General features: G+C 45.4%; 1 protein-coding gene across 1 annotated transcript; it reads left to right on the top strand.

Annotated features, from left to right (window-relative positions):
• Positions 1–674: 674 nt before the first annotated feature.
• Positions 675–16,231, top strand: WFDC1 (WAP four-disulfide core domain 1). The gene is made up of 7 exons (XM_068150851.1): positions 675–1,370; positions 7,828–8,023; positions 8,614–8,697; positions 10,176–10,316; positions 11,514–11,555; positions 12,378–12,452; positions 13,349–16,231. Exons 1-6 carry the CDS (start codon positions 1,224–1,226, stop codon positions 12,434–12,436), a joined length of 669 nt encoding a protein of 222 aa, XP_068006952.1. The 5' UTR covers positions 675–1,223; the 3' UTR covers positions 12,437–12,452; positions 13,349–16,231.
• Positions 16,232–17,647: the final 1,416 nt, after the last annotated feature.

Below are 17,647 nucleotides of genomic sequence, written 5' to 3'. Positions count from 1 at the left end.
CACTCCCTGTCTCCATCTGTCCCTGAAACAATTGTGTTGTCCCCCTTCCAAATCCTGACAGCTTCCCAAAACCCTGGTCATGCCTTAGGGAGCAATCATCATGTTATGCAGGAGCAACCTGTGGATCAAGTGGTGATGAAGTCCATCTCTAAACCATGTCACTAAGCATCTGATTCCAGAGATAGTGGTTCAGGCACTTGCATATGCACGTACACATATCTCTGCTCATGTCTGTGTAACAGCTGCCCTGATCTCTTACTTTCTCTCTGACACCTGCCTCTGTTCCCATCCCAGGCAGGATGCTGAGATGCTTTCAACCTGACTTCATAGTCTATTCTTGTCCTTCAGGCACTTGGGTTCCTGAATGTCCATGTATGTGTCTAATACCTCACATCCAGCCTCCCCATCACTCCCATTGTCAGGCACGGGCTGACTCATGTCCCCTTCCTCACTTTCCATTTGTTGATGTCATTTTTAAACTGCCTTCCTTCCCTATTCCCCACCCAGGCACTTTTTCCTCAATGGCCATATCTTCCCCTTCTTTGAAATCATTTGCAGAAAGATAACATCAACCTGGTTTAATTAAAGCCCCTGCACGTTTATCATGACCTTAAATCATTTCCTTCGAGCAATCTTCACATGCAGTTATCACTTTGTCAAAACATGATCCAAAAGCACAGCTCAGAGCGCAGTGGGAAGCACACAAAGGGTGAGCCGAGTAATTTGGAAAGTTTGGGTGAGCCGTTTGCTCGAAGCTGCCCGAGCCCACCCCTCCAAGACCTTTATTTCCCCCTGCGGCAGCTGTCATCTGATCCCACGCTCTGGCTTTGAATGGGGCTCTCTGAGGATGCCAGATGTTGGGAACAAAGGTCTAAAAATAATCTTTCCAAATAATCTTCCCATCTATCATTCAAAGAGAGCATGTGCTTTGTGTGGACATGTGAGCCGAGAACCTGATCTAACTTTGAGGAAAGTTCAACAGCAGCTCCTGGCTTCTGCTTGTGGGCTTTTTTTTTTTTTTAATCTTTCCCCTCCCTTTTCCCTTCCCAGAAGCTGCGCAGGGAACAGGGAGCAGCGAACAGCAGCTCTCACCAGCCATCAGCCCCTCGCTTCCCCTCCCTCCCTCCCTGGCTCCCTCCCTGGCTCCCTCCATCCCTCCTTGCCAAGCCTGAATCGGCTGGATCCCAGAAGCCAGTCTCCTTATTTGATCTCTCCTTGGGAGAATGGATTCCAGGATGCTGTCAGAGATGCATTTCTGCAAAAGGATCTTCACCGCAGCCTTGTGTGTCTTAGTGCTGCTGCCGGATTCAGGCTGTGCAAGGACTCTCTGGAAGCGTGCTCTACATCTGAAAATGACGGAGAAATACGACGTGAGTAAAGTGGGGTGAGCTGATTTTGGGGGGAGCTGGGTGTGCTCACCGGGAAAGGGACTTTTCTTTAGGTGTGTGTATCATTTAAGAGTAAGAAGCATTTGAATCTGCAGGCTGCCTCATTATAAAAGGCTTGCATTAAGTTTCCTAGGCTGTACGAAACTTTTGCCACCTAGCTGCTGCCATGGGGAACTAGCAAAGCATGACTGGAACTGGGAGCAGACATTGGTACAGCAGCCATCACTGCTTCTCCTGAAACTTCATGGTTCTCCTAGAACTTGAAAGGAAGCATGAGTGGGGAGAAGGATATAGGATCTGCATGGCCGGGATAGATTTAGTGAATAGCAGAGGATGTGATTTATTGCTTCACATCATTTACTGCTTAGAGCAGGGAGGATGGTTCCCTACCCAGTTCCTCCACTGCCTTTTGGGGTACCTTTGGGTAAATGCCTCCATCTCATAGTGTTAATGTGGGCTAGAAGGATGGTGGCATTATCTAGGGTTCTGTAAACCACTGGAGCACAGAGACCTCTAGATCCAGTGTCAGTAATGTATTGAGCACCTTAATGGGTATAAGGAGCTGATCAGAAGCCTTGCCTGGCCTGTTGACAAGCTTCCCTCGCATCCTGGTAGCTGTTCAGTGTACCAGCTGTCCATGCCCACTTTGGGCAGACTTGCATGGGCTGTGGAGCTCATCCTCCTGTTCCAAATCTGTGCTGGTACTTAAGAGCAGTAGTGCTGGAATTGAAACTGAAGCAGCAACGAGGTGCTGTGAGCAGAGAAAACAGAGGCGGTGGTCTTGTTCTGATATGTCTGGGCCAAAAGACTGTTAGAAATGTCAGGGAGGAAACTGGGTGGGGGGGAATACTTTTGGGGGAGAAAAAAGTGGAAAAGAGAATGTGACTTTCAGGACCTCCTGTTTAGAAAGAAGTAAAAATTAATTTGACATTTTGACTTTCTTCATCAAAGTCTCCCCAGAAGCCAGGACTGACCTGGGGTTTCTGCCCCTCAGTCACTCAGCTGGAAGCCCCAGCCAGTCAATCTACTCATGCCATGCTCAGGTCTGATTCCATCTTCCAGCCCCCGTGTGTACATAGACAGCTCCTTGGTGTTGCATGGGGATTCCTCCACCTGTTTTCTGCAGCCACATAAAAAAGCTTTTTCATTTAAAAGGATAGAGCTTGCCCCTGACATCTAGAGGGGTGTTTGGGGACAGCTACATTTGGTTTGTGTGACACAGGCCTTGTGTCCATGCTGAAAGAACTGCAATATAGTGCTCTTGTCTCCTTGAAGTTTTGCAGAAAACCTTGTGTTAATATTTGGAAGACATCCCAGTGTTCTACCACAAGACATTTTCTTCAGTGTAGTTTCCCCCAGGACAGGGTATCACCTGGTTTGCACTTCAGTTGCAGAATGGTGATGTGAGGAACTGTATTTCCTGAACAGCCTCTCACTGGAAATTGTGTTTCCTAGTACACTGTTCTGTTGTATTTCAGTGTGAAGCTCAAATTCAGTAGGAGCTATGAAGTAAGTGACCCAGAGAGATAGGACAGGAGTAGAACAGGAATTTACATGTTGATCTTCAGATAATGTGCTCTGTAAAGGCACAGAGCCTGCTCCCCTGAAGACATATCCTTTTCTTTCAGCCTACAGTTCTTCAAAGGACTGTTTTTTCTGGCAGTCACAAATCCAGGTGCTACTGATCTGGCAAGAATTGCTCATACTGACAGAAACATCTTATCTAGGGAAAACAGAAAATGCTTCTCTTTTTTATTTCTCCTCAAAGCCTTGCAAGGAGGAAAGCATGCACTCTTCATCCTCTCATACACAAGAGAGACTGTTTTGGCAGCCTCTTCTTTCTCAGAGATCCTTTCTTTTCTACCATGTGCTGTATGTTCTCTACAGTTCAAAAATCAGAGGTTGTGGGTGGAACTGCTGATTTGTGAGTCACTTGGATAGAGGGATAACAGATGGAGGTTCTTACAGCAGCATACAGGAGATGGGCCATAGGCATCCCTGTGGGACCCTCAGAAGTATATGGGCAAGGTCAGGAGGGGTAGGGAGTTGACTGAGATGTTATCTGAGTCTGCAGCAGAAGGAATGCATCCACCCAACTGCTGGCCACAGAATAATGAGCAGGTGTTAGGATGAGGAGCTGGCTTGAGGTCTCTCCAGGAGTTTTTCATTAATGTGTCAGAGAAAGGATGGTGGTTGGCAAGGAGGGATCAAGTGGGAACAGAGAATGGAAAAAGAGTAGAGAGAATGCAGTGAGAGGAAAAAACTAGCAGTCATGGTGGGACAGAGGAGCTGGTCTTCCAGCTTTTAGCAAATCCATGGTATTGTACAGCCAGAGGGACACTTGTCAAGTGTAGTGGTTTGCAGCTGGTGTTCTGCAGCCCCTGCACGGTCTGTGGACTGTTCCCTAAGGGTAAAGGGTGGGAGCTACCTGGGAGTGGGCTTCAATTCATTCTCAAGACATGTCTATTGGGAAAACCTGGGGCAGTCTTAGTTTTATTCCAGTGTCAACTCTCTCAAGAGCTTTAGAAAAAATTCCAACCTTCTTTTAAAGATTTCCAGAAACAAAGAATTCCTTGCAGCTGCTGTAATGTTCTTCCAACACTTCATTTACCCTCCTGCTAGCTGTCATAAATCAGCACTGAGATACCCTCTTCATCTATCACGTTAGCACACCTCCCATGAGATTCCTTCCTGCATATCCCTCACAGTATGCTGTGAGCAGAGGAGCTCTCAGCCTCCCTTTTGAAACCTGCATGCACACACCCAAGTCTTGATCTGTATTCTCTGCTTTCCAGTCCTCTCATCACTATTGTCTATCTTCTTGGATATCTTCTTCTCATTTTGTGGCAATCTTCCAGCACTGCAAACACCAAAACCAAACACCAAATCCAGAGCCAACAGGGGGAGAATATTAATCCTATTGCTTTGGTCTTTTACAAGACCAAATAACAAGGAGGGTCATCTAACCCCCCTTCAGCCTGTTTTGGTCACTGATAATCTGTGGTTTTCCAGGTCTCTGACAGAAATATTGGAGTGCTCTAAACTACTGCTGTGTGTTGTGTCAGAGAAAGGTGTTTAATGGCCAGTGTTTGGAAATACCTGCTAGTGGCAGAACTGGTGGCCAGAGACTAGGAACAAATCTCACATATTACCTTGGGGGTGGCCATGCAGAATACGAATCAGCAGGGCACTGTGCCTTGGTACAAGCCCAGGGTCCAGTTTCAGGCACAAATAATAGATCATATCTTGGATTACTTTGGAGGCAGACTGCATCCCACAGTTACAACTGAAAATATGGGGTGAGAGTGAGTGATTGCATTCAGGTTTTTCCATCTTTACTGACCAGAGTTCCACAGCTGAACTCTGAACTTTTCCCCTTACTTTGTTCCTGGACATCTCTAAAGCAGATATTGTCATTAAAATGATTTAAGAAGTCTCCATGGGGAAAAGCAATTTGCCTCCTGCATTGAAAAAATATTCTGAAAGGAAGAAATTTTGACTGTAAAAACAATAAATCTGAGCTATGAGAACCCTGGGAGAGCTTTTTAAAAGACCTTGCAACCTGTACCTAGAGACAACCTTAGCCAGGCTATTTTGGGAATGAGGGAATCCTGTTTCCTACTGGGATGGTTTATGCCTACACAAACCAGTGGCAATGGTTTTATTAGATCAAATGTGCAAACAAAATTTTGTTGACCACATAGTTTTGTAAGAAAGGAGTTCAGAGCAGGAGGTGGACAGACACCATGGGCAGGGAGGTCATGAGGTACAAAGTTATTTGGCTAGAAATGTTATATTGTTCTCAAAGGGAAATCTCATTCTTTGAACCAACTGCTCATTGCAATTTTGGCTGCTTGGTTTCTGAATCATCTGTGAAGCAACTGCAGTAATTGTTTGGGCTTTGGCTTGTTGGTTTTTTGGTTTTTTTCCACCTATCCATTATTTTCCAGCATTATTTTGGTCACATTTCAGCCTGCAGCTGACATTTCAAATAATGGATTAGTAAACTGTGACCTTCCAGGATAAGTGCTCCCTCCACAAAGGAGACCTGCTCACTGTTTGAAACTGCTTAGGTTTACTTCTAAATGCTCTATTATATCCCAGGGGGAAAAACAATCCTTGGTTCAAGCATTTTCTCTGTTTAAAATCCAATCTTCAGTTCCCAAGCACATTAGTTCAAAGCTGAGGTGTTTCCAGACATTGAGGAATGGATGATGTGATGCCTTACACCTTGGTTTGCACTTTAACATCAAAAATAGCATCAATATTTGGAAATATTTTGTTTCAGACCTGTTTTGTGGTTCAAACAGGCTATCAATTCATGGGAAAACCACCTTACAGAAGAGGCTTTAAGCAGTTTCTTGTTCACTGAATGGAAACAGCTAAGGAAAATAGAGAAGAAAATTGTGTATTGATAGTGGGAACAGGGCAGGAGGCTGTCATTTGTGGAAATATTAGGAATTCTCTGTCTCTTTCTCACATACATTATTTAACCAGTTCTAGATATAACCAGGATATGGATTTTCTCTAATATAGACCTTGTAACAGAAATTAAAACTTCTAATCATCCTGACTTCTCTCTGTACTTCTACACTGGCTGACACTCAATCACTGTGCAACCGAGCAGCTGAGAAACTTGGCTCCTCTACGTTTCTCCCTGGCTATGGCCCGATGAACAGAGGCCAGCTTTGGTGTAAAAACCACCACCTTATCCTTACCATTCTACACTATGTGCAATATGGAAGTAAACTTTCTCACATCAGCACCACAAAGCAACGTGCATCATTATTTCTTTGGGTAGCCCTTGGGATTGCCTTCATTTGGGATTGCCTTCATTCTCTACATTAGGAGTTATTCCAAGGTTATGAAAACTGTGCTGGTTTCACCATATGGTAACTGATTGCTGCTTAGTCACATGTAGCAGCAGAGGCCATGTGAGCCAGCAGTCAGTCCCCAGGGCAGTGGACCTCCTGGGGCCTGTCCTAAGACATTTTTTGGGCAGTACATATGAGGACATGCTGTTTCACAATAGCACACATGGTTCACAGAAGCCCTTGGCAGGTTCCAACAATGAGGATGTAGCATCATGTAGATCAAGAGGGATGTTTGTCTCACCTCACATTTCTCCATAGCCTGATGGTGAAACTTCCTAGAGACCCCCTCAGGGGCAGTTGCACCACGCTGTTTCTTGGAAAAGCAGCCCCAGTTGCTCGTCACTGATGTCGTAACCCAGCAGTGATCAGGCCAAATATATATAGAGTGTTAGAACTCAACAGCCTGCTGGCAAGTGCATGGCAGTGCTCACTTCAGCCCTCTGGCTTTTAAAAGTGCAAATCCAAACCCCATCATTTGATTAGAGCTTGTTCATGCCTGTTAATACATCTGAGAAACGATTGTCCTTTCTGAGCACTTCCTGCTGCTCTGGGGAGCTGTGCTCAAGCCTCAAGATGAGTAGTTTAGCCATAGGTGAGAAAGGAGTGGGTTTAGGTGATTCACCTCTCGGTTGGAGAGAGCTGACCTCTTGCTAAAATGCCACCAGCATGAATAATATCTGAATGCTGCCTCTTATAAATGTTTCTGGTAAACCTCTGTGCCTGTTAATCCACTTTAAATCTCCCTTGTCCTTTTGGTGTACAATGAGCAGCTGGGCTCTTTTCTGCTGTAGTCAAACACAGCCTCATTTTCTGTGGGGTTAAACTGACACTACCCACACAGGTCTCACCCAAATCATCTCCCTGGAGGTGTTCAAGAGGAGATTGGACATGGTACTTGGTGCCATGGTCTAGTCATGGGGTCTGTGTTGATAGGTTGGACTGGATGATCCTCAAGGTCTCTTCCAACCTTAGTTGATACTGTGATACTGTGATCTCAGGTTTGAGAAACAGCCTCTAATTTAACAACCCAGGACCCCACAATGGATAAGATTATAAGACTCCCTTATAAGTTCTGGTCCAGAAGAAGGTGATGAAGGTAGGAGGAGTCTATTGAGGAGAGAGGGACTACCTGGGACATTAGTTCCAGATCTTGCTTGGAGACAACTTCAAAACAATACAGTGTGGTCATCTCTACTGCTTTTCTATCCAAGTGTTTTGGTGGGACTGTCATGAGGATGCCTGGGGCCTTTCTGTCTCTTTCCCAGCCCAGTATGAAAGACTTCAAGGGCTTATTTTTTTTTACTTCCTCAGTGTCATTACAATAACCTTCATTACTAAATGGGTTCCACACAATAGATTTGATTGGTGTTTCCAAAGCACTGTGCTGAGGTCATCATGCAGCTCTCTCTTCATTGTGCCGAGGATAGGCTGGGAGAGCTGAATTCTCCTCTCTCCTGCTTAAATACTTGAAAACCACTTTGAAAATCCTTCTTCTGTTTCAAGTGCTGGGATGTTTGGTACTCGCCTTATGCCAAACCTTTGTTTCCTTTTCTTTTCTTTGCAAGGATTATGAGTACCCTCTTCATTCTCACAGTTCCCACTACCAGAAGAACGACCGCTGCCCCCCGCCCCCCCAGACTCTGCCCGAGCGAGCCTGCGAGGTGCCCAGCTGCCGCTCGGACTCTGAGTGCGAGCGGCACAAGCGCTGCTGCTACAACGGCTGCATCTATGCCTGCCTGGAGTCTGTGCAGCCACCGCCAGGTAGAGTGGACCCAAGCAGTCAAACTGCCATAGAAGCCTGCAGAAACGATGGGCATCACTACCAAATGATTTGGTCTCAGGTGGGGCATATGGTTTGAGCGTGAGTTGAGGATAAAGCTTCCGTTGCACACTTCTGATTTCTGGGGCGACTGCTGAATGGAAAAATTATCTAAGGGCAGCTGGTGGGGTGCAGTTCCCACCAGCATGAATGGTACAAATCATTTGAGGCCAGTTCTTCTCCTGGGGTTATGCATTCAGAAAAAGAAGCATTCCCAATCTGAATTAGTGTTCACAGAAGCAAGGAGCTATCTCATCTGATCCAAGCCATGGGAGTGGAGGATGGGAAACAATAGCTGCTTTGGCCTTTATGGCACCAGGTTCTTGTGGCCCGAGATAGCATCCACAGCTCTCTTGCCACTAGGATAACAAAAGCATGAATATCACTACCTTGCTGAAAACTCAAAACCATTCTTCAGGAGCCTGTCAGCCTCATCATTGGTTATTAGAGGAAATCTGTGACACCTCCACAGCCGTGTGCCCTATGGCTTCTCCACCTTGACTCTGTGGGTTCTTGTTTCTGTCTTTTACAGTTTTAGACTGGTTGGTTCAGCCCAAACCCCGCTGGCTGGGAGGAAATGGGTGGCTTTTGGACGGCCCAGAGGAAGTCTTACAAGGTACAGTATGTTTTACTGTCTTCTCTGATATCAGCAGTTATACAAAGGCACTAAATAAAGCATTCATCATAAACAGGGCTTGCCAGAGGTGTTGGGATACTGGGGCTGCTGCTCTTTGTTTCCTCAGGAATAATGCTTTGTGGTGCTGGGGGTTAGTTTCTAGTGCAGTAAATTAGTTGCTTTTTATGGATGTGGCTTATCCAGCAAGCACTAGGAATGCTCCAGGGAACTGGATTTGTATCCAGTCTTGAAATAAGTAGAAATATATCTTGTCCTTGTCAGCATGCATATTTTCTGCCAGCTTCCTGATAGACTGTGGGCAGACTTGGATTAGGAGATCCTTTAATCCCAAATTGCTACATTGCAGAGATGCCTTGGGCTGGGGATGTGGCTGCCGAGTCTGAAGGCTGCTTTGAACACGAGCCCTGGCAAACTCCTGCAGAGTTGTGTCAAGCTGGCATGGAGCTGACTGGGAGCATCTAAACTTGGGGACTGCTAATGAGATCATGCATCTCAAGTTAATTCCATAGGAAAAGGCCTTTTAATTAAGTATCGCCAATATCTCAAATTGAAACGAGGAGTGGGAAAATGGGAAGCAAAGTTTTCTTCTACAAGACATTCCCAGATGTATGCATTCCTGAAGTTCTTAATTTCTTCATGAAAAGGCTGTTCCAGCTTTTGATCAGCTTTAGTCAGGCACAGGCAGTGTCAATGAATTACCCTCTTTGGTCTTGCACAGATGTTATCAAACTCACCAAACTTTGACTCTCATCTATTATGGACAGTGCTAGTTCTTCAAGGGAGAATTCTGCCTCCAGTTCATTGGAGTTACACTGCCAGAAATAAGATAAAATAAGTTCTTCCTCATCCATCCTTGTCATGCTTATATTATTTGTTCTTATCTTAACACCTTCATCTCAGCTTGAGGCAGTAATTAGTGAAATAAGAACCATCAGTCACGGCTTGAGGATTACAGCAGAGCTCCTTGAAATTAAAGTCCTAGCAAATGAAAGGGTGGAGTGTCTCTGCATAGTCTGTACTTTTAATGGACACAAACATTGCCTGTGAATCCTGTTTTGCTTTCTTACTTTGCTCTGCACTTGCTGGACAGCCCAGGTCAAGGTGGTTAAAGCCTGCCTGTACCGAGCACGGTGCTGCCTTACTCCATAATGAGTCACATCTGAGGCTTAAATTCATCACTGAGTTAATGGGTGTGAAGCCAAGAACAAATCAGCAAACTGCCAGTTTCCTGCTCACGTTTCCATGATTCCCCTGATTCCCTGGTCAGGTATAGACATATCAGGCTTTGTGTAAGTTGTGAACTGGGTCACCTGCTTTGCCTTGCCAGGCTGCTTTGGAGATGTTAGCCCCTGGTACCCTTGCATGGAAAATGGTCTGAGAGCTTGTCTGGGAGGACATATTTTGGTTACCTGTGGATATTACAGTCATGATTTATGACCTGTGGGCTTCTTTTGCAGCTGAAGCCTGCAGTACCACTGAGGATGGAGATGAGCCTCTGCATTGCCCCACAGGCTATGAATGCCACATCATCAACCCAGGTAACACAGCTGAAGGAATCCCCAACCGAGGCCAGTGCATCAAGCTCCGTGGAAATCCAGGTCAGTTGACTGGAAATCTCCCATCCTTTCTTGTTCTGTCATGCAAACCCAGTAAGGGACAGTGCACTCTCTCTCACTGGCTTCGAAGGGGATCTGGAGATACATCTGTTCTCACAGGCTTCCTGGGTTTTCTGGGCCCCAAGGCAGTGTGTGACAGCTGGGCTGGGACACAGACACCAGCCTACAGCAATCTCAATTCTCAGTTGCTGTTGATGTTGGCTAATTTCTGTGAAATACTCAAAGCAGAGGACATACTTTTTGGCTCTGTGTGCCAGCACCCTCTGGGATTGCATAAGCAGAGCAGGTAGTAAGCTGCATGTGCCACTATTACACAGCACAAAACCAGAAACACTGAATATTACTACACATTTAACCAAAGAGTCTGAGCTTCAAATTCCAGTTTTGACTTCTGACTTTGCTTTCTGCATCTAAAGCATTGTTCCCTTTATTATGCTGACAGATTTGTTCAATGAAAGAACTTGCACAGGCCAACCTATTTTCCAAGAGAGCTGCTCATAACATGCCTACAAATGTGTAACATCATTAAATAGTAGGATATGTATGTGTGCACTGGCCTACAAATCATCTCAGTGGAGAAACAAGAGACAGCAGTTTTGCCATTTGGTCACTGTAAAAGCCAGAGGACTCATCAACCCAAACCTCTGAACTTCCTCTGTAGAAGACCAAGATGTTTTCCAGGGCTTTTTGATCATGTCTTTTATTCTTCTGTAACTTTAATAACAGCCATACTAATTAGTATAACATATAGCTGTATGGCTCTCAGACATGAACTCACTGTAACTATAGAAATGGTGAACAGAAAAACCTAACTGGAGCTTTAGACATGTAAAACACCAGGAGATGGTCTGAAATTTGACCCAGATTGTCTTTCCTTTGAGAAAGGCTGTGATTCCTTGCCTCAGGGCTACAGAAAAGAACATAATGAGCTAGTGGCCAGCAGTTAACCGCTCTCAGGGAAAGTGAGTTGTGTCCACACGGTTCAATAACCTGAACAGTTTTTGTAAGAGGTTTATAACAGCCTACACTGCTTCAGCTACTGGGGTCTTTTATTATCCTGTTTGTGAGGTTATAATTTCCAGAGCTATAATTCCTCTGTGCTGCACACAGAAGGCTGGAGTTTAGCACAAGGAATGAAGGCTGGCTGGATGTGTTCTCATTACCTACCTTCTCTTTCAGACGGACGCAACCTGAGGCATAAGTACTACAAGGAGTATTTTGGTAAGCTGCTGCCTATGCTTACTGTTATGCTTACAAGGAATTGGCTGCTTATGAAATGAGGGTTTGCACACAGCAAGAGGAGAATTTTCAACCTCAACTCTTTGTGTCTTGGTCAAAAAATATGTTGAGATCTGCAATGGCCTGACTGGGCACTCTTGGGAATCAGTGTCTCAGGCCATGGCACAGCGTCTTGAATGGGGCAGCCTTCTGCCAGGGCTTCCCAACCAAAAGGTGAGGAATATCCAATCCAATCATGAAATTAAAACATATTTTTTTGAGCCTTGTTCATGGTGGCCAAGGACTCCTTCCAGAAGTACATAGAGCTCTGTCAAAAACAGGGTCTTTTGCCAAGTTTGTACTGTGGTATGTGATAAGAGATGACTGGAGCCCCATGAATCAGTTCCTTGTTGCTATCTGCAACCAAAAGAGGTGTCAGGCCCTTGCACAAATTGATTGATACATGTCTTGAAGAAAGCAGGAGGATCTTCCAGAAGATCTCTTCTCTCATGGCTTCAAAGCTCCTGGTTTCTGCTAAGCAGAGGATCTAGAGGGAGACAGGCAGATCAAACAGACTGGAAGTGATATTCAGATATAACTGGACAATACCTTTCATATGATACGATTTATGAACAGCCAAATTTAGGCAGCTTAGCTGATAAAACTATGAAAGGATTTCCTTTCCTCTGTCCAGCAAGCTACTGCAGCTCCCCCAGGGAACTGCTACATAAAGAGGCCAGTAAAACCATACTGGTTAAAGAATCTTGAGCACACTTTTGCCACAGACTAACTTAAAACCTAACTTTGCCACTCTCTGTTTTACAGGGAGCAATTCCAACAATGTGGTTGGCTATGTGAAGAACCAGCAGAAGCATTTAGGCTAATCAAAGGTGTGCCTGGGTAAGTGTCCTGTGAATAAAGGGAAAGGTGGGTGAAAGTAGTTGGTGCTTAGTATGCAATTATTCAAAGAAATTGTTGTTGGAGGGGGAAATTAACTCAAAACACCAGTGTAAGGGGAGCAGCCTAAAACTAGGTAGAGTTGCGTACCTCAGGCTCCCTGAGACACTTACACCAACAAACACAATGCTGTAAAAATATCCTGAGAACATGAGGCATCGGGGATTGTGTGTTCCCAACTTCAACTATCCCCCTCCCACTTTTAATTCTAAGTTCACGAGATGCCCCTGGTTTCTCTGAGGAACTTTTGCTTTGTGGCTATTTAGAGGATGAGGTGATTCTCAGGATGAAAACAAAATGCTGCAAAACTTTGTGTGCCTTAAGACTTTAAATTCCTCTTCAGGTGCTGCTTCTCCTACAGGTATAACTGCTCCTGCCAGACAAATTAACAGGCTCTTTATGCTGGACTGATTGCAATAAGGGTCAGTCTTGCAAGCCCTTGGGCATATGGGTGATTTTTGTGGGGTAACTTCACGTGTGTGAACACTTGAGCAGTGTGACCCGCTCCTGTGAGTAAACATACACGTACCTAGCCAGAGAGAAGGCAACTCAAAAAGCTCCAATTGTTTTATCAGGCTTTGAATTGGGCAAGAACATAAATATTTATTATACCAAAGGTTCCGTCCCAAGATAGTTTTCTCAACACTTTCAGCTTCTCTTTAAACCTAACTTGAGCTTAACTGGCAGTTAAGAAAACAAAGCAGTTCAGTGTGTCTCATATGTACCTACGTCAGGCTGGCCGTTAAGATTACACAGCTACATAAGGACAAGTTCTGTGCAAACATCCCAGGAAGGATAAATATTTTAATTCCTTTTTTTGTTGTTTGATTTTCACCCAGCTGGACCACTCTGTTAAGCAGCTCTCAAGGAATGCTTTACCCAACAGTTTTCTATTTTGGAAGAACTCTGGTCCCAAACCTCCAAGAGCACGTCTCCAGCGTTACCCCGAGCCCTGCCCATCAGCGATCCAAACACTTTGCCATTCAAGGAACAGGATGAGCCTAGAGTTTAAGCCTGGCAGGAGAAACGTGATCCCCCTGAAAGAATCCACATCGTTTATGAGCTGCCCTTCTACCAATGAAATGCAAACACCTTCAAGCAGATTCTTGTAAGCCACAGCACCATAATCAGGCTGCTGGAACAGAGTCTGCCCTTTATGTGCGTCTTATGTGACCAGGACTCAGAACATAACTCAGTGTTATAAAAGTGAAGTGATGTCAGAATTGTTCCTAAACATCACATCTAAGTTGTGTTAAAATAGGCAAGACTGTAAAACTAAAGGGGCTGTCTGGATCAAATCCAGTACCTGCCCATCCTACCAGCTACTTTAGACAGGACATTTCATAAGCTGAAGAAATCCGCAGGTTTCTGCTGCTTTTATTTCTACCCAGGATTCAGCAGGTTTAACACTCAGTCAACAAGCCTAAACCTGAAATCTTAAGAATTTGAGGAACTCTGAGCTAGGAGCCAAACAGGTTTTATGGATTTTTAAAGCTACTTGTCTTTAGCTTCTCAGTCCGGTGAGCTGCAGACCAAGACCTAATGATACAACAGATTTCTTTCTACAGTATCTAAGCAGATGCGTGTGTGCCAGTCTTTGGGGGGTGTTTTCAGCCAGCACAGTTACATTTTTGTACCTGCAAAACCTCAGCAAGAAGGCTGAAATCTGGATTATTTCTTTCATGTATCAGAAAAGCAAACCCAGGATAAATATTTGTGTTTAAAAGGTTTGTCTGGCAGATGGGCAGCCACTCCTTAGAAGCCCTGTACCTTTACGTTGACTTCCACAAACCCTTAACATCCTCATTTGTATTTGGGCCTTCCAGCTTCCTTTAGCTGTTGAGCGTTATGAGATGGAAAGCACATTTTCTTTGAATGTTTTCCTTTTCTGTGGCATTCTTAAAGGGACAGTTGCATTGCATTTTGACACATCTGCCAGAATTGCTAGGCAAAAGCAGCCAAGTTTGCTCCTTTGTTCAGTACATCTGCATGCATACCATTAGCATTTTGAAGTGCAGAGCAGCAGCAGTGTATAAAAATATCCAGTTCACGAATCCAAGTGCCTGCTTCCAGACACAAACTAGGGGATTTTTGTGTGTGTTTTTTTTTCCACTCACCAGATGGATTAAGCCAAAGCTAAGATGCCTGTAAAACACTTGATACTTCACATGTGACATTTGCAGCTGGAAAGATGAAAGATGCCAAACTGCTCTTCTGTTTCCTATCACAAACAGGCATGCTCCTCCAGGCTTCAAAGAGCAAAGGAACAGATGAAGGGCTCTGCACTTTCCTAAATACCTTCATTTGTTGAACTCCATTCCCTTTGTGCCTTTTTTTCCAAGCTATAGGTGTTAAATGCAACACCATGTTTGGACAGACCTGTTTCTAGAACTTTATCATATAGGGCTTCATACAATGATACCTTCACTCCTGCCAATCCATATTTTATTGTTTCAGTTTGAGTCTAGGCCAGACACTTGCAGCTTTGCCACTGACATTACCTGACAACTTAAAGGCAACACAGCTCCTAATGAAAGTCTTAATGAAGCCTTGCTCCTAGGAGCTGCTCAGTGCAATGGTCTGATTCATAGTATCAGAGTATCAGTCAGGGTTGGAAGGGACCACAAGGATCATCTAGTTCCAACCCCCCTGCCATGGGCAGGGACACCCCACACTCGATCAGGCTGGCCAGAGCCTCATCCAGCCTGCTCTTAAACACCTCCAGGGATGGGGCTTCAACCACCTCCCTTCTTCTCCCTCACCTTCTTTTCAGCATGACTCTTTGCAGAAAAGTCAAGTTCTGATGAACTGAGCAAAGCCCTCCGCTGGTTACTCCTAAGCCCCAAAGAGCGAATGACAAACTGTTCCATTTCAGGATGTAAAATTCAGCACCTAAAAATCCGTGAGGATCTAGTTGGAAAACTCGTGTTGACAGCTTGCAAATTTGCAAGACTGAAACCTCAGATCTCAATCTAGTCTTGCAAAGCATAGGAAAAAGAAAAGGAAATATTTCCTTTGAGTGAACACCTTCCCTTCAGTGGCCACTGCTTTGGAGCGGCGCACCTAACCAGCTCGCTGGATGAGCTGCTGAAGAGATTTTTCTACTTGCAAGAGGGATATTTTTTACAGAGAAAATTAACAAGTGACTAATTTGTTGATGCATTTCTGTTTACTCAGTGTTATCAAGGGCATCACCCTTCCTCATGGTGCTAGAGTGCTTGGGGGTTGGTTTGGTTTGGGTTTTTTTTTCCCCCCAAGCTAATTCTTTTCAAGTTATCAGTTGTCAAACTCAGAAACAAACAAAAAAAAACCACACAGGAGAGACTTGTCTCCATGCTGAGTTTTCAATGGTGACATCCATCAAAATTGAAAGGAAAACACAGACCAAATGAGTTGTCCTAAGCTTGTCTTCTCTCCAAAGACAAATGGCTTTACGGTCTCGTGAAGCACAGCAGGAAATCACTAACGCGGGTTGTTTTTAATGTTTCCTTGTACACTCCAGAGCATGTTTGGTGCTATAATAAATTTCACATGCATCACTGTGTGCTAGCAATGCTTGTGGCCTTCCAGATCCTTGGGTGTTGCTGGTGCTGCTGGTGGAACTGCTCTGCCCTGCAGAGCAGCCCCAGGCAGAGCCTCCCCAGCTGGTGGCTCTGGTGCTGAGACGTGTGCAGGTTCTGCCTCTTTGGTGCTCAATAAAAAGTGACCAGTATATTTTTCAACTCTGCCTGGTTTCAGTTGTGTGTTCCTGACATACACTTGGCTTCAGATACAAACAAAAGGGCAAATCTTTTAAATTGTGGTTGTTGGGAGAGCTCAGAAGAAAAGCAGGGAGACAAAAGTAATTGTGTCTGCTGGAAGGGAGGTGACTGACCCCCAAAACACATCTACCACCAGTGTCCCTTTTCAGAGGGGCCTCTCAGTTCTTGGCACCTTAATTTCTATTGCCCAAAGAGGAGCTGATTGACAGCACTGTAAAGGCGATAGTGATGGAAGGTGACCCTTTTATTTGACCAGGCATTTTCCTTGTTGATTCAGAGCAGTGGTTTGCCGGTGGATGGATTTCAGTTGCCAACTCAGTGGTTTGCACTGCACAAGCAGGTGCTCTGACAGCTCTGCAGGAGGCCAAGGCTTGCTCCAAGGGTGGAAAAGTAAACCAAGACAGAGGTCAGTTGTGGCCTGGATACTGCAGCTGAAAGAGGAGCCTGGTGCTGAGAGGCTGGGCTGCTGAGCATTGTGTTTCCCAGAACAGGCAAGACTGCACCATCCACCAGCTCACCCACACCAGCCTTGCTCCACTGGCTCATCGGGGTGAGCAGAAGTCTTTCCTGCATGGCTTCCTTTCTCTCCTGAAACCATAACAGAGGAGTCACAGAAAGAGAAACTGTCTGTAGTTTAGCCAAGGAGGGATTAGCAGTGGGTTTCATTGCTTTGGACATGATTCCTGTGGGGTTTGAGAAGACCTTGGCTCACACTAAGTGTCAGGGTAGCTCTTTAGTCTGGCAGTGAAGTTATGCTTAGGATCAGGAACTCCTCATGGGGGCCTCAAGGATCATCCAATTCCAACTGCCCTGCCACGGGCAGGGACACATCACACTAGATCAGGTTTCCCAGAGCCACATCCAGCCTGGCCTTAAAAGCCTCCAGGGATGAGGCTTCTACCACCTCCCTGGGCAAACCATTCCAGTGTCTCACCAGCCTCATGCTGAAGAATTTCTTCCTAACACAGAGTCTGAATCTACCCATTTCTATTTTTTTTCCCATTCCCCCTAGTCCTATCATTACCTGACACCCTAAAAGTCCCTCACCTGTCCCATTTTCCTCCTTTTTCCCCTCAAACCCCACAGCACCTGGGCTCTGTTGGAGTCTCCTCCCACCCCAGGTGTGGCCACTTGGCCCTCCCCACCCATTCCCCTTTATAATCCCCCCCAGGAAGGACACATGCCCCAAGCTGAGCCCATCTGGGCTGAGGGATCCTCCTCTCATCACTGGTGAGTGCCCATGGTGCACACTGGGTGATGGTGGTGGTGACAACAAAGGCCGGGGGGCCTGGTGGCCCCCCGGTTAGCTAGGAAGAATGTTGACTTTTCCTCCAGTATCACCCATGGGTGCTGGCTGGGTCTCCTTACTGGGGCTGA

Source organism: Melanerpes formicivorus, unplaced genomic scaffold (assembly GCF_026170545.1).
Source record: "Melanerpes formicivorus ecotype bairdi unplaced genomic scaffold, bMelFor1.0.p_v2 SCAF_20, whole genome shotgun sequence".
NCBI lineage: Eukaryota > Metazoa > Chordata > Aves > Piciformes > Picidae > Melanerpes > Melanerpes formicivorus.
The sequence above is the reverse complement of the archived record's forward strand: the minus strand, read 5'-3'. Positions and strand labels throughout refer to the sequence as shown.

Excerpts from the sequence above, each read along its gene's own strand:
- WFDC1 (XM_068150851.1), top strand. The coding sequence starts at position 1,224 with ATGGATTCCAGGATGCTGTCAGAGATGCATTTCTGCAAAAGGATCTTC. Across the intron at positions 8,024-8,613 it reads GTCTGTGCAGCCACCGCCAG|TTTTAGACTGGTTGGTTCAG; the intron begins GTAGAGTGGACC and ends TGTCTTTTACAG. Across the intron at positions 11,556-12,377 it reads GTACTACAAGGAGTATTTTG|GGAGCAATTCCAACAATGTG; the intron begins GTAAGCTGCTGC and ends TCTGTTTTACAG.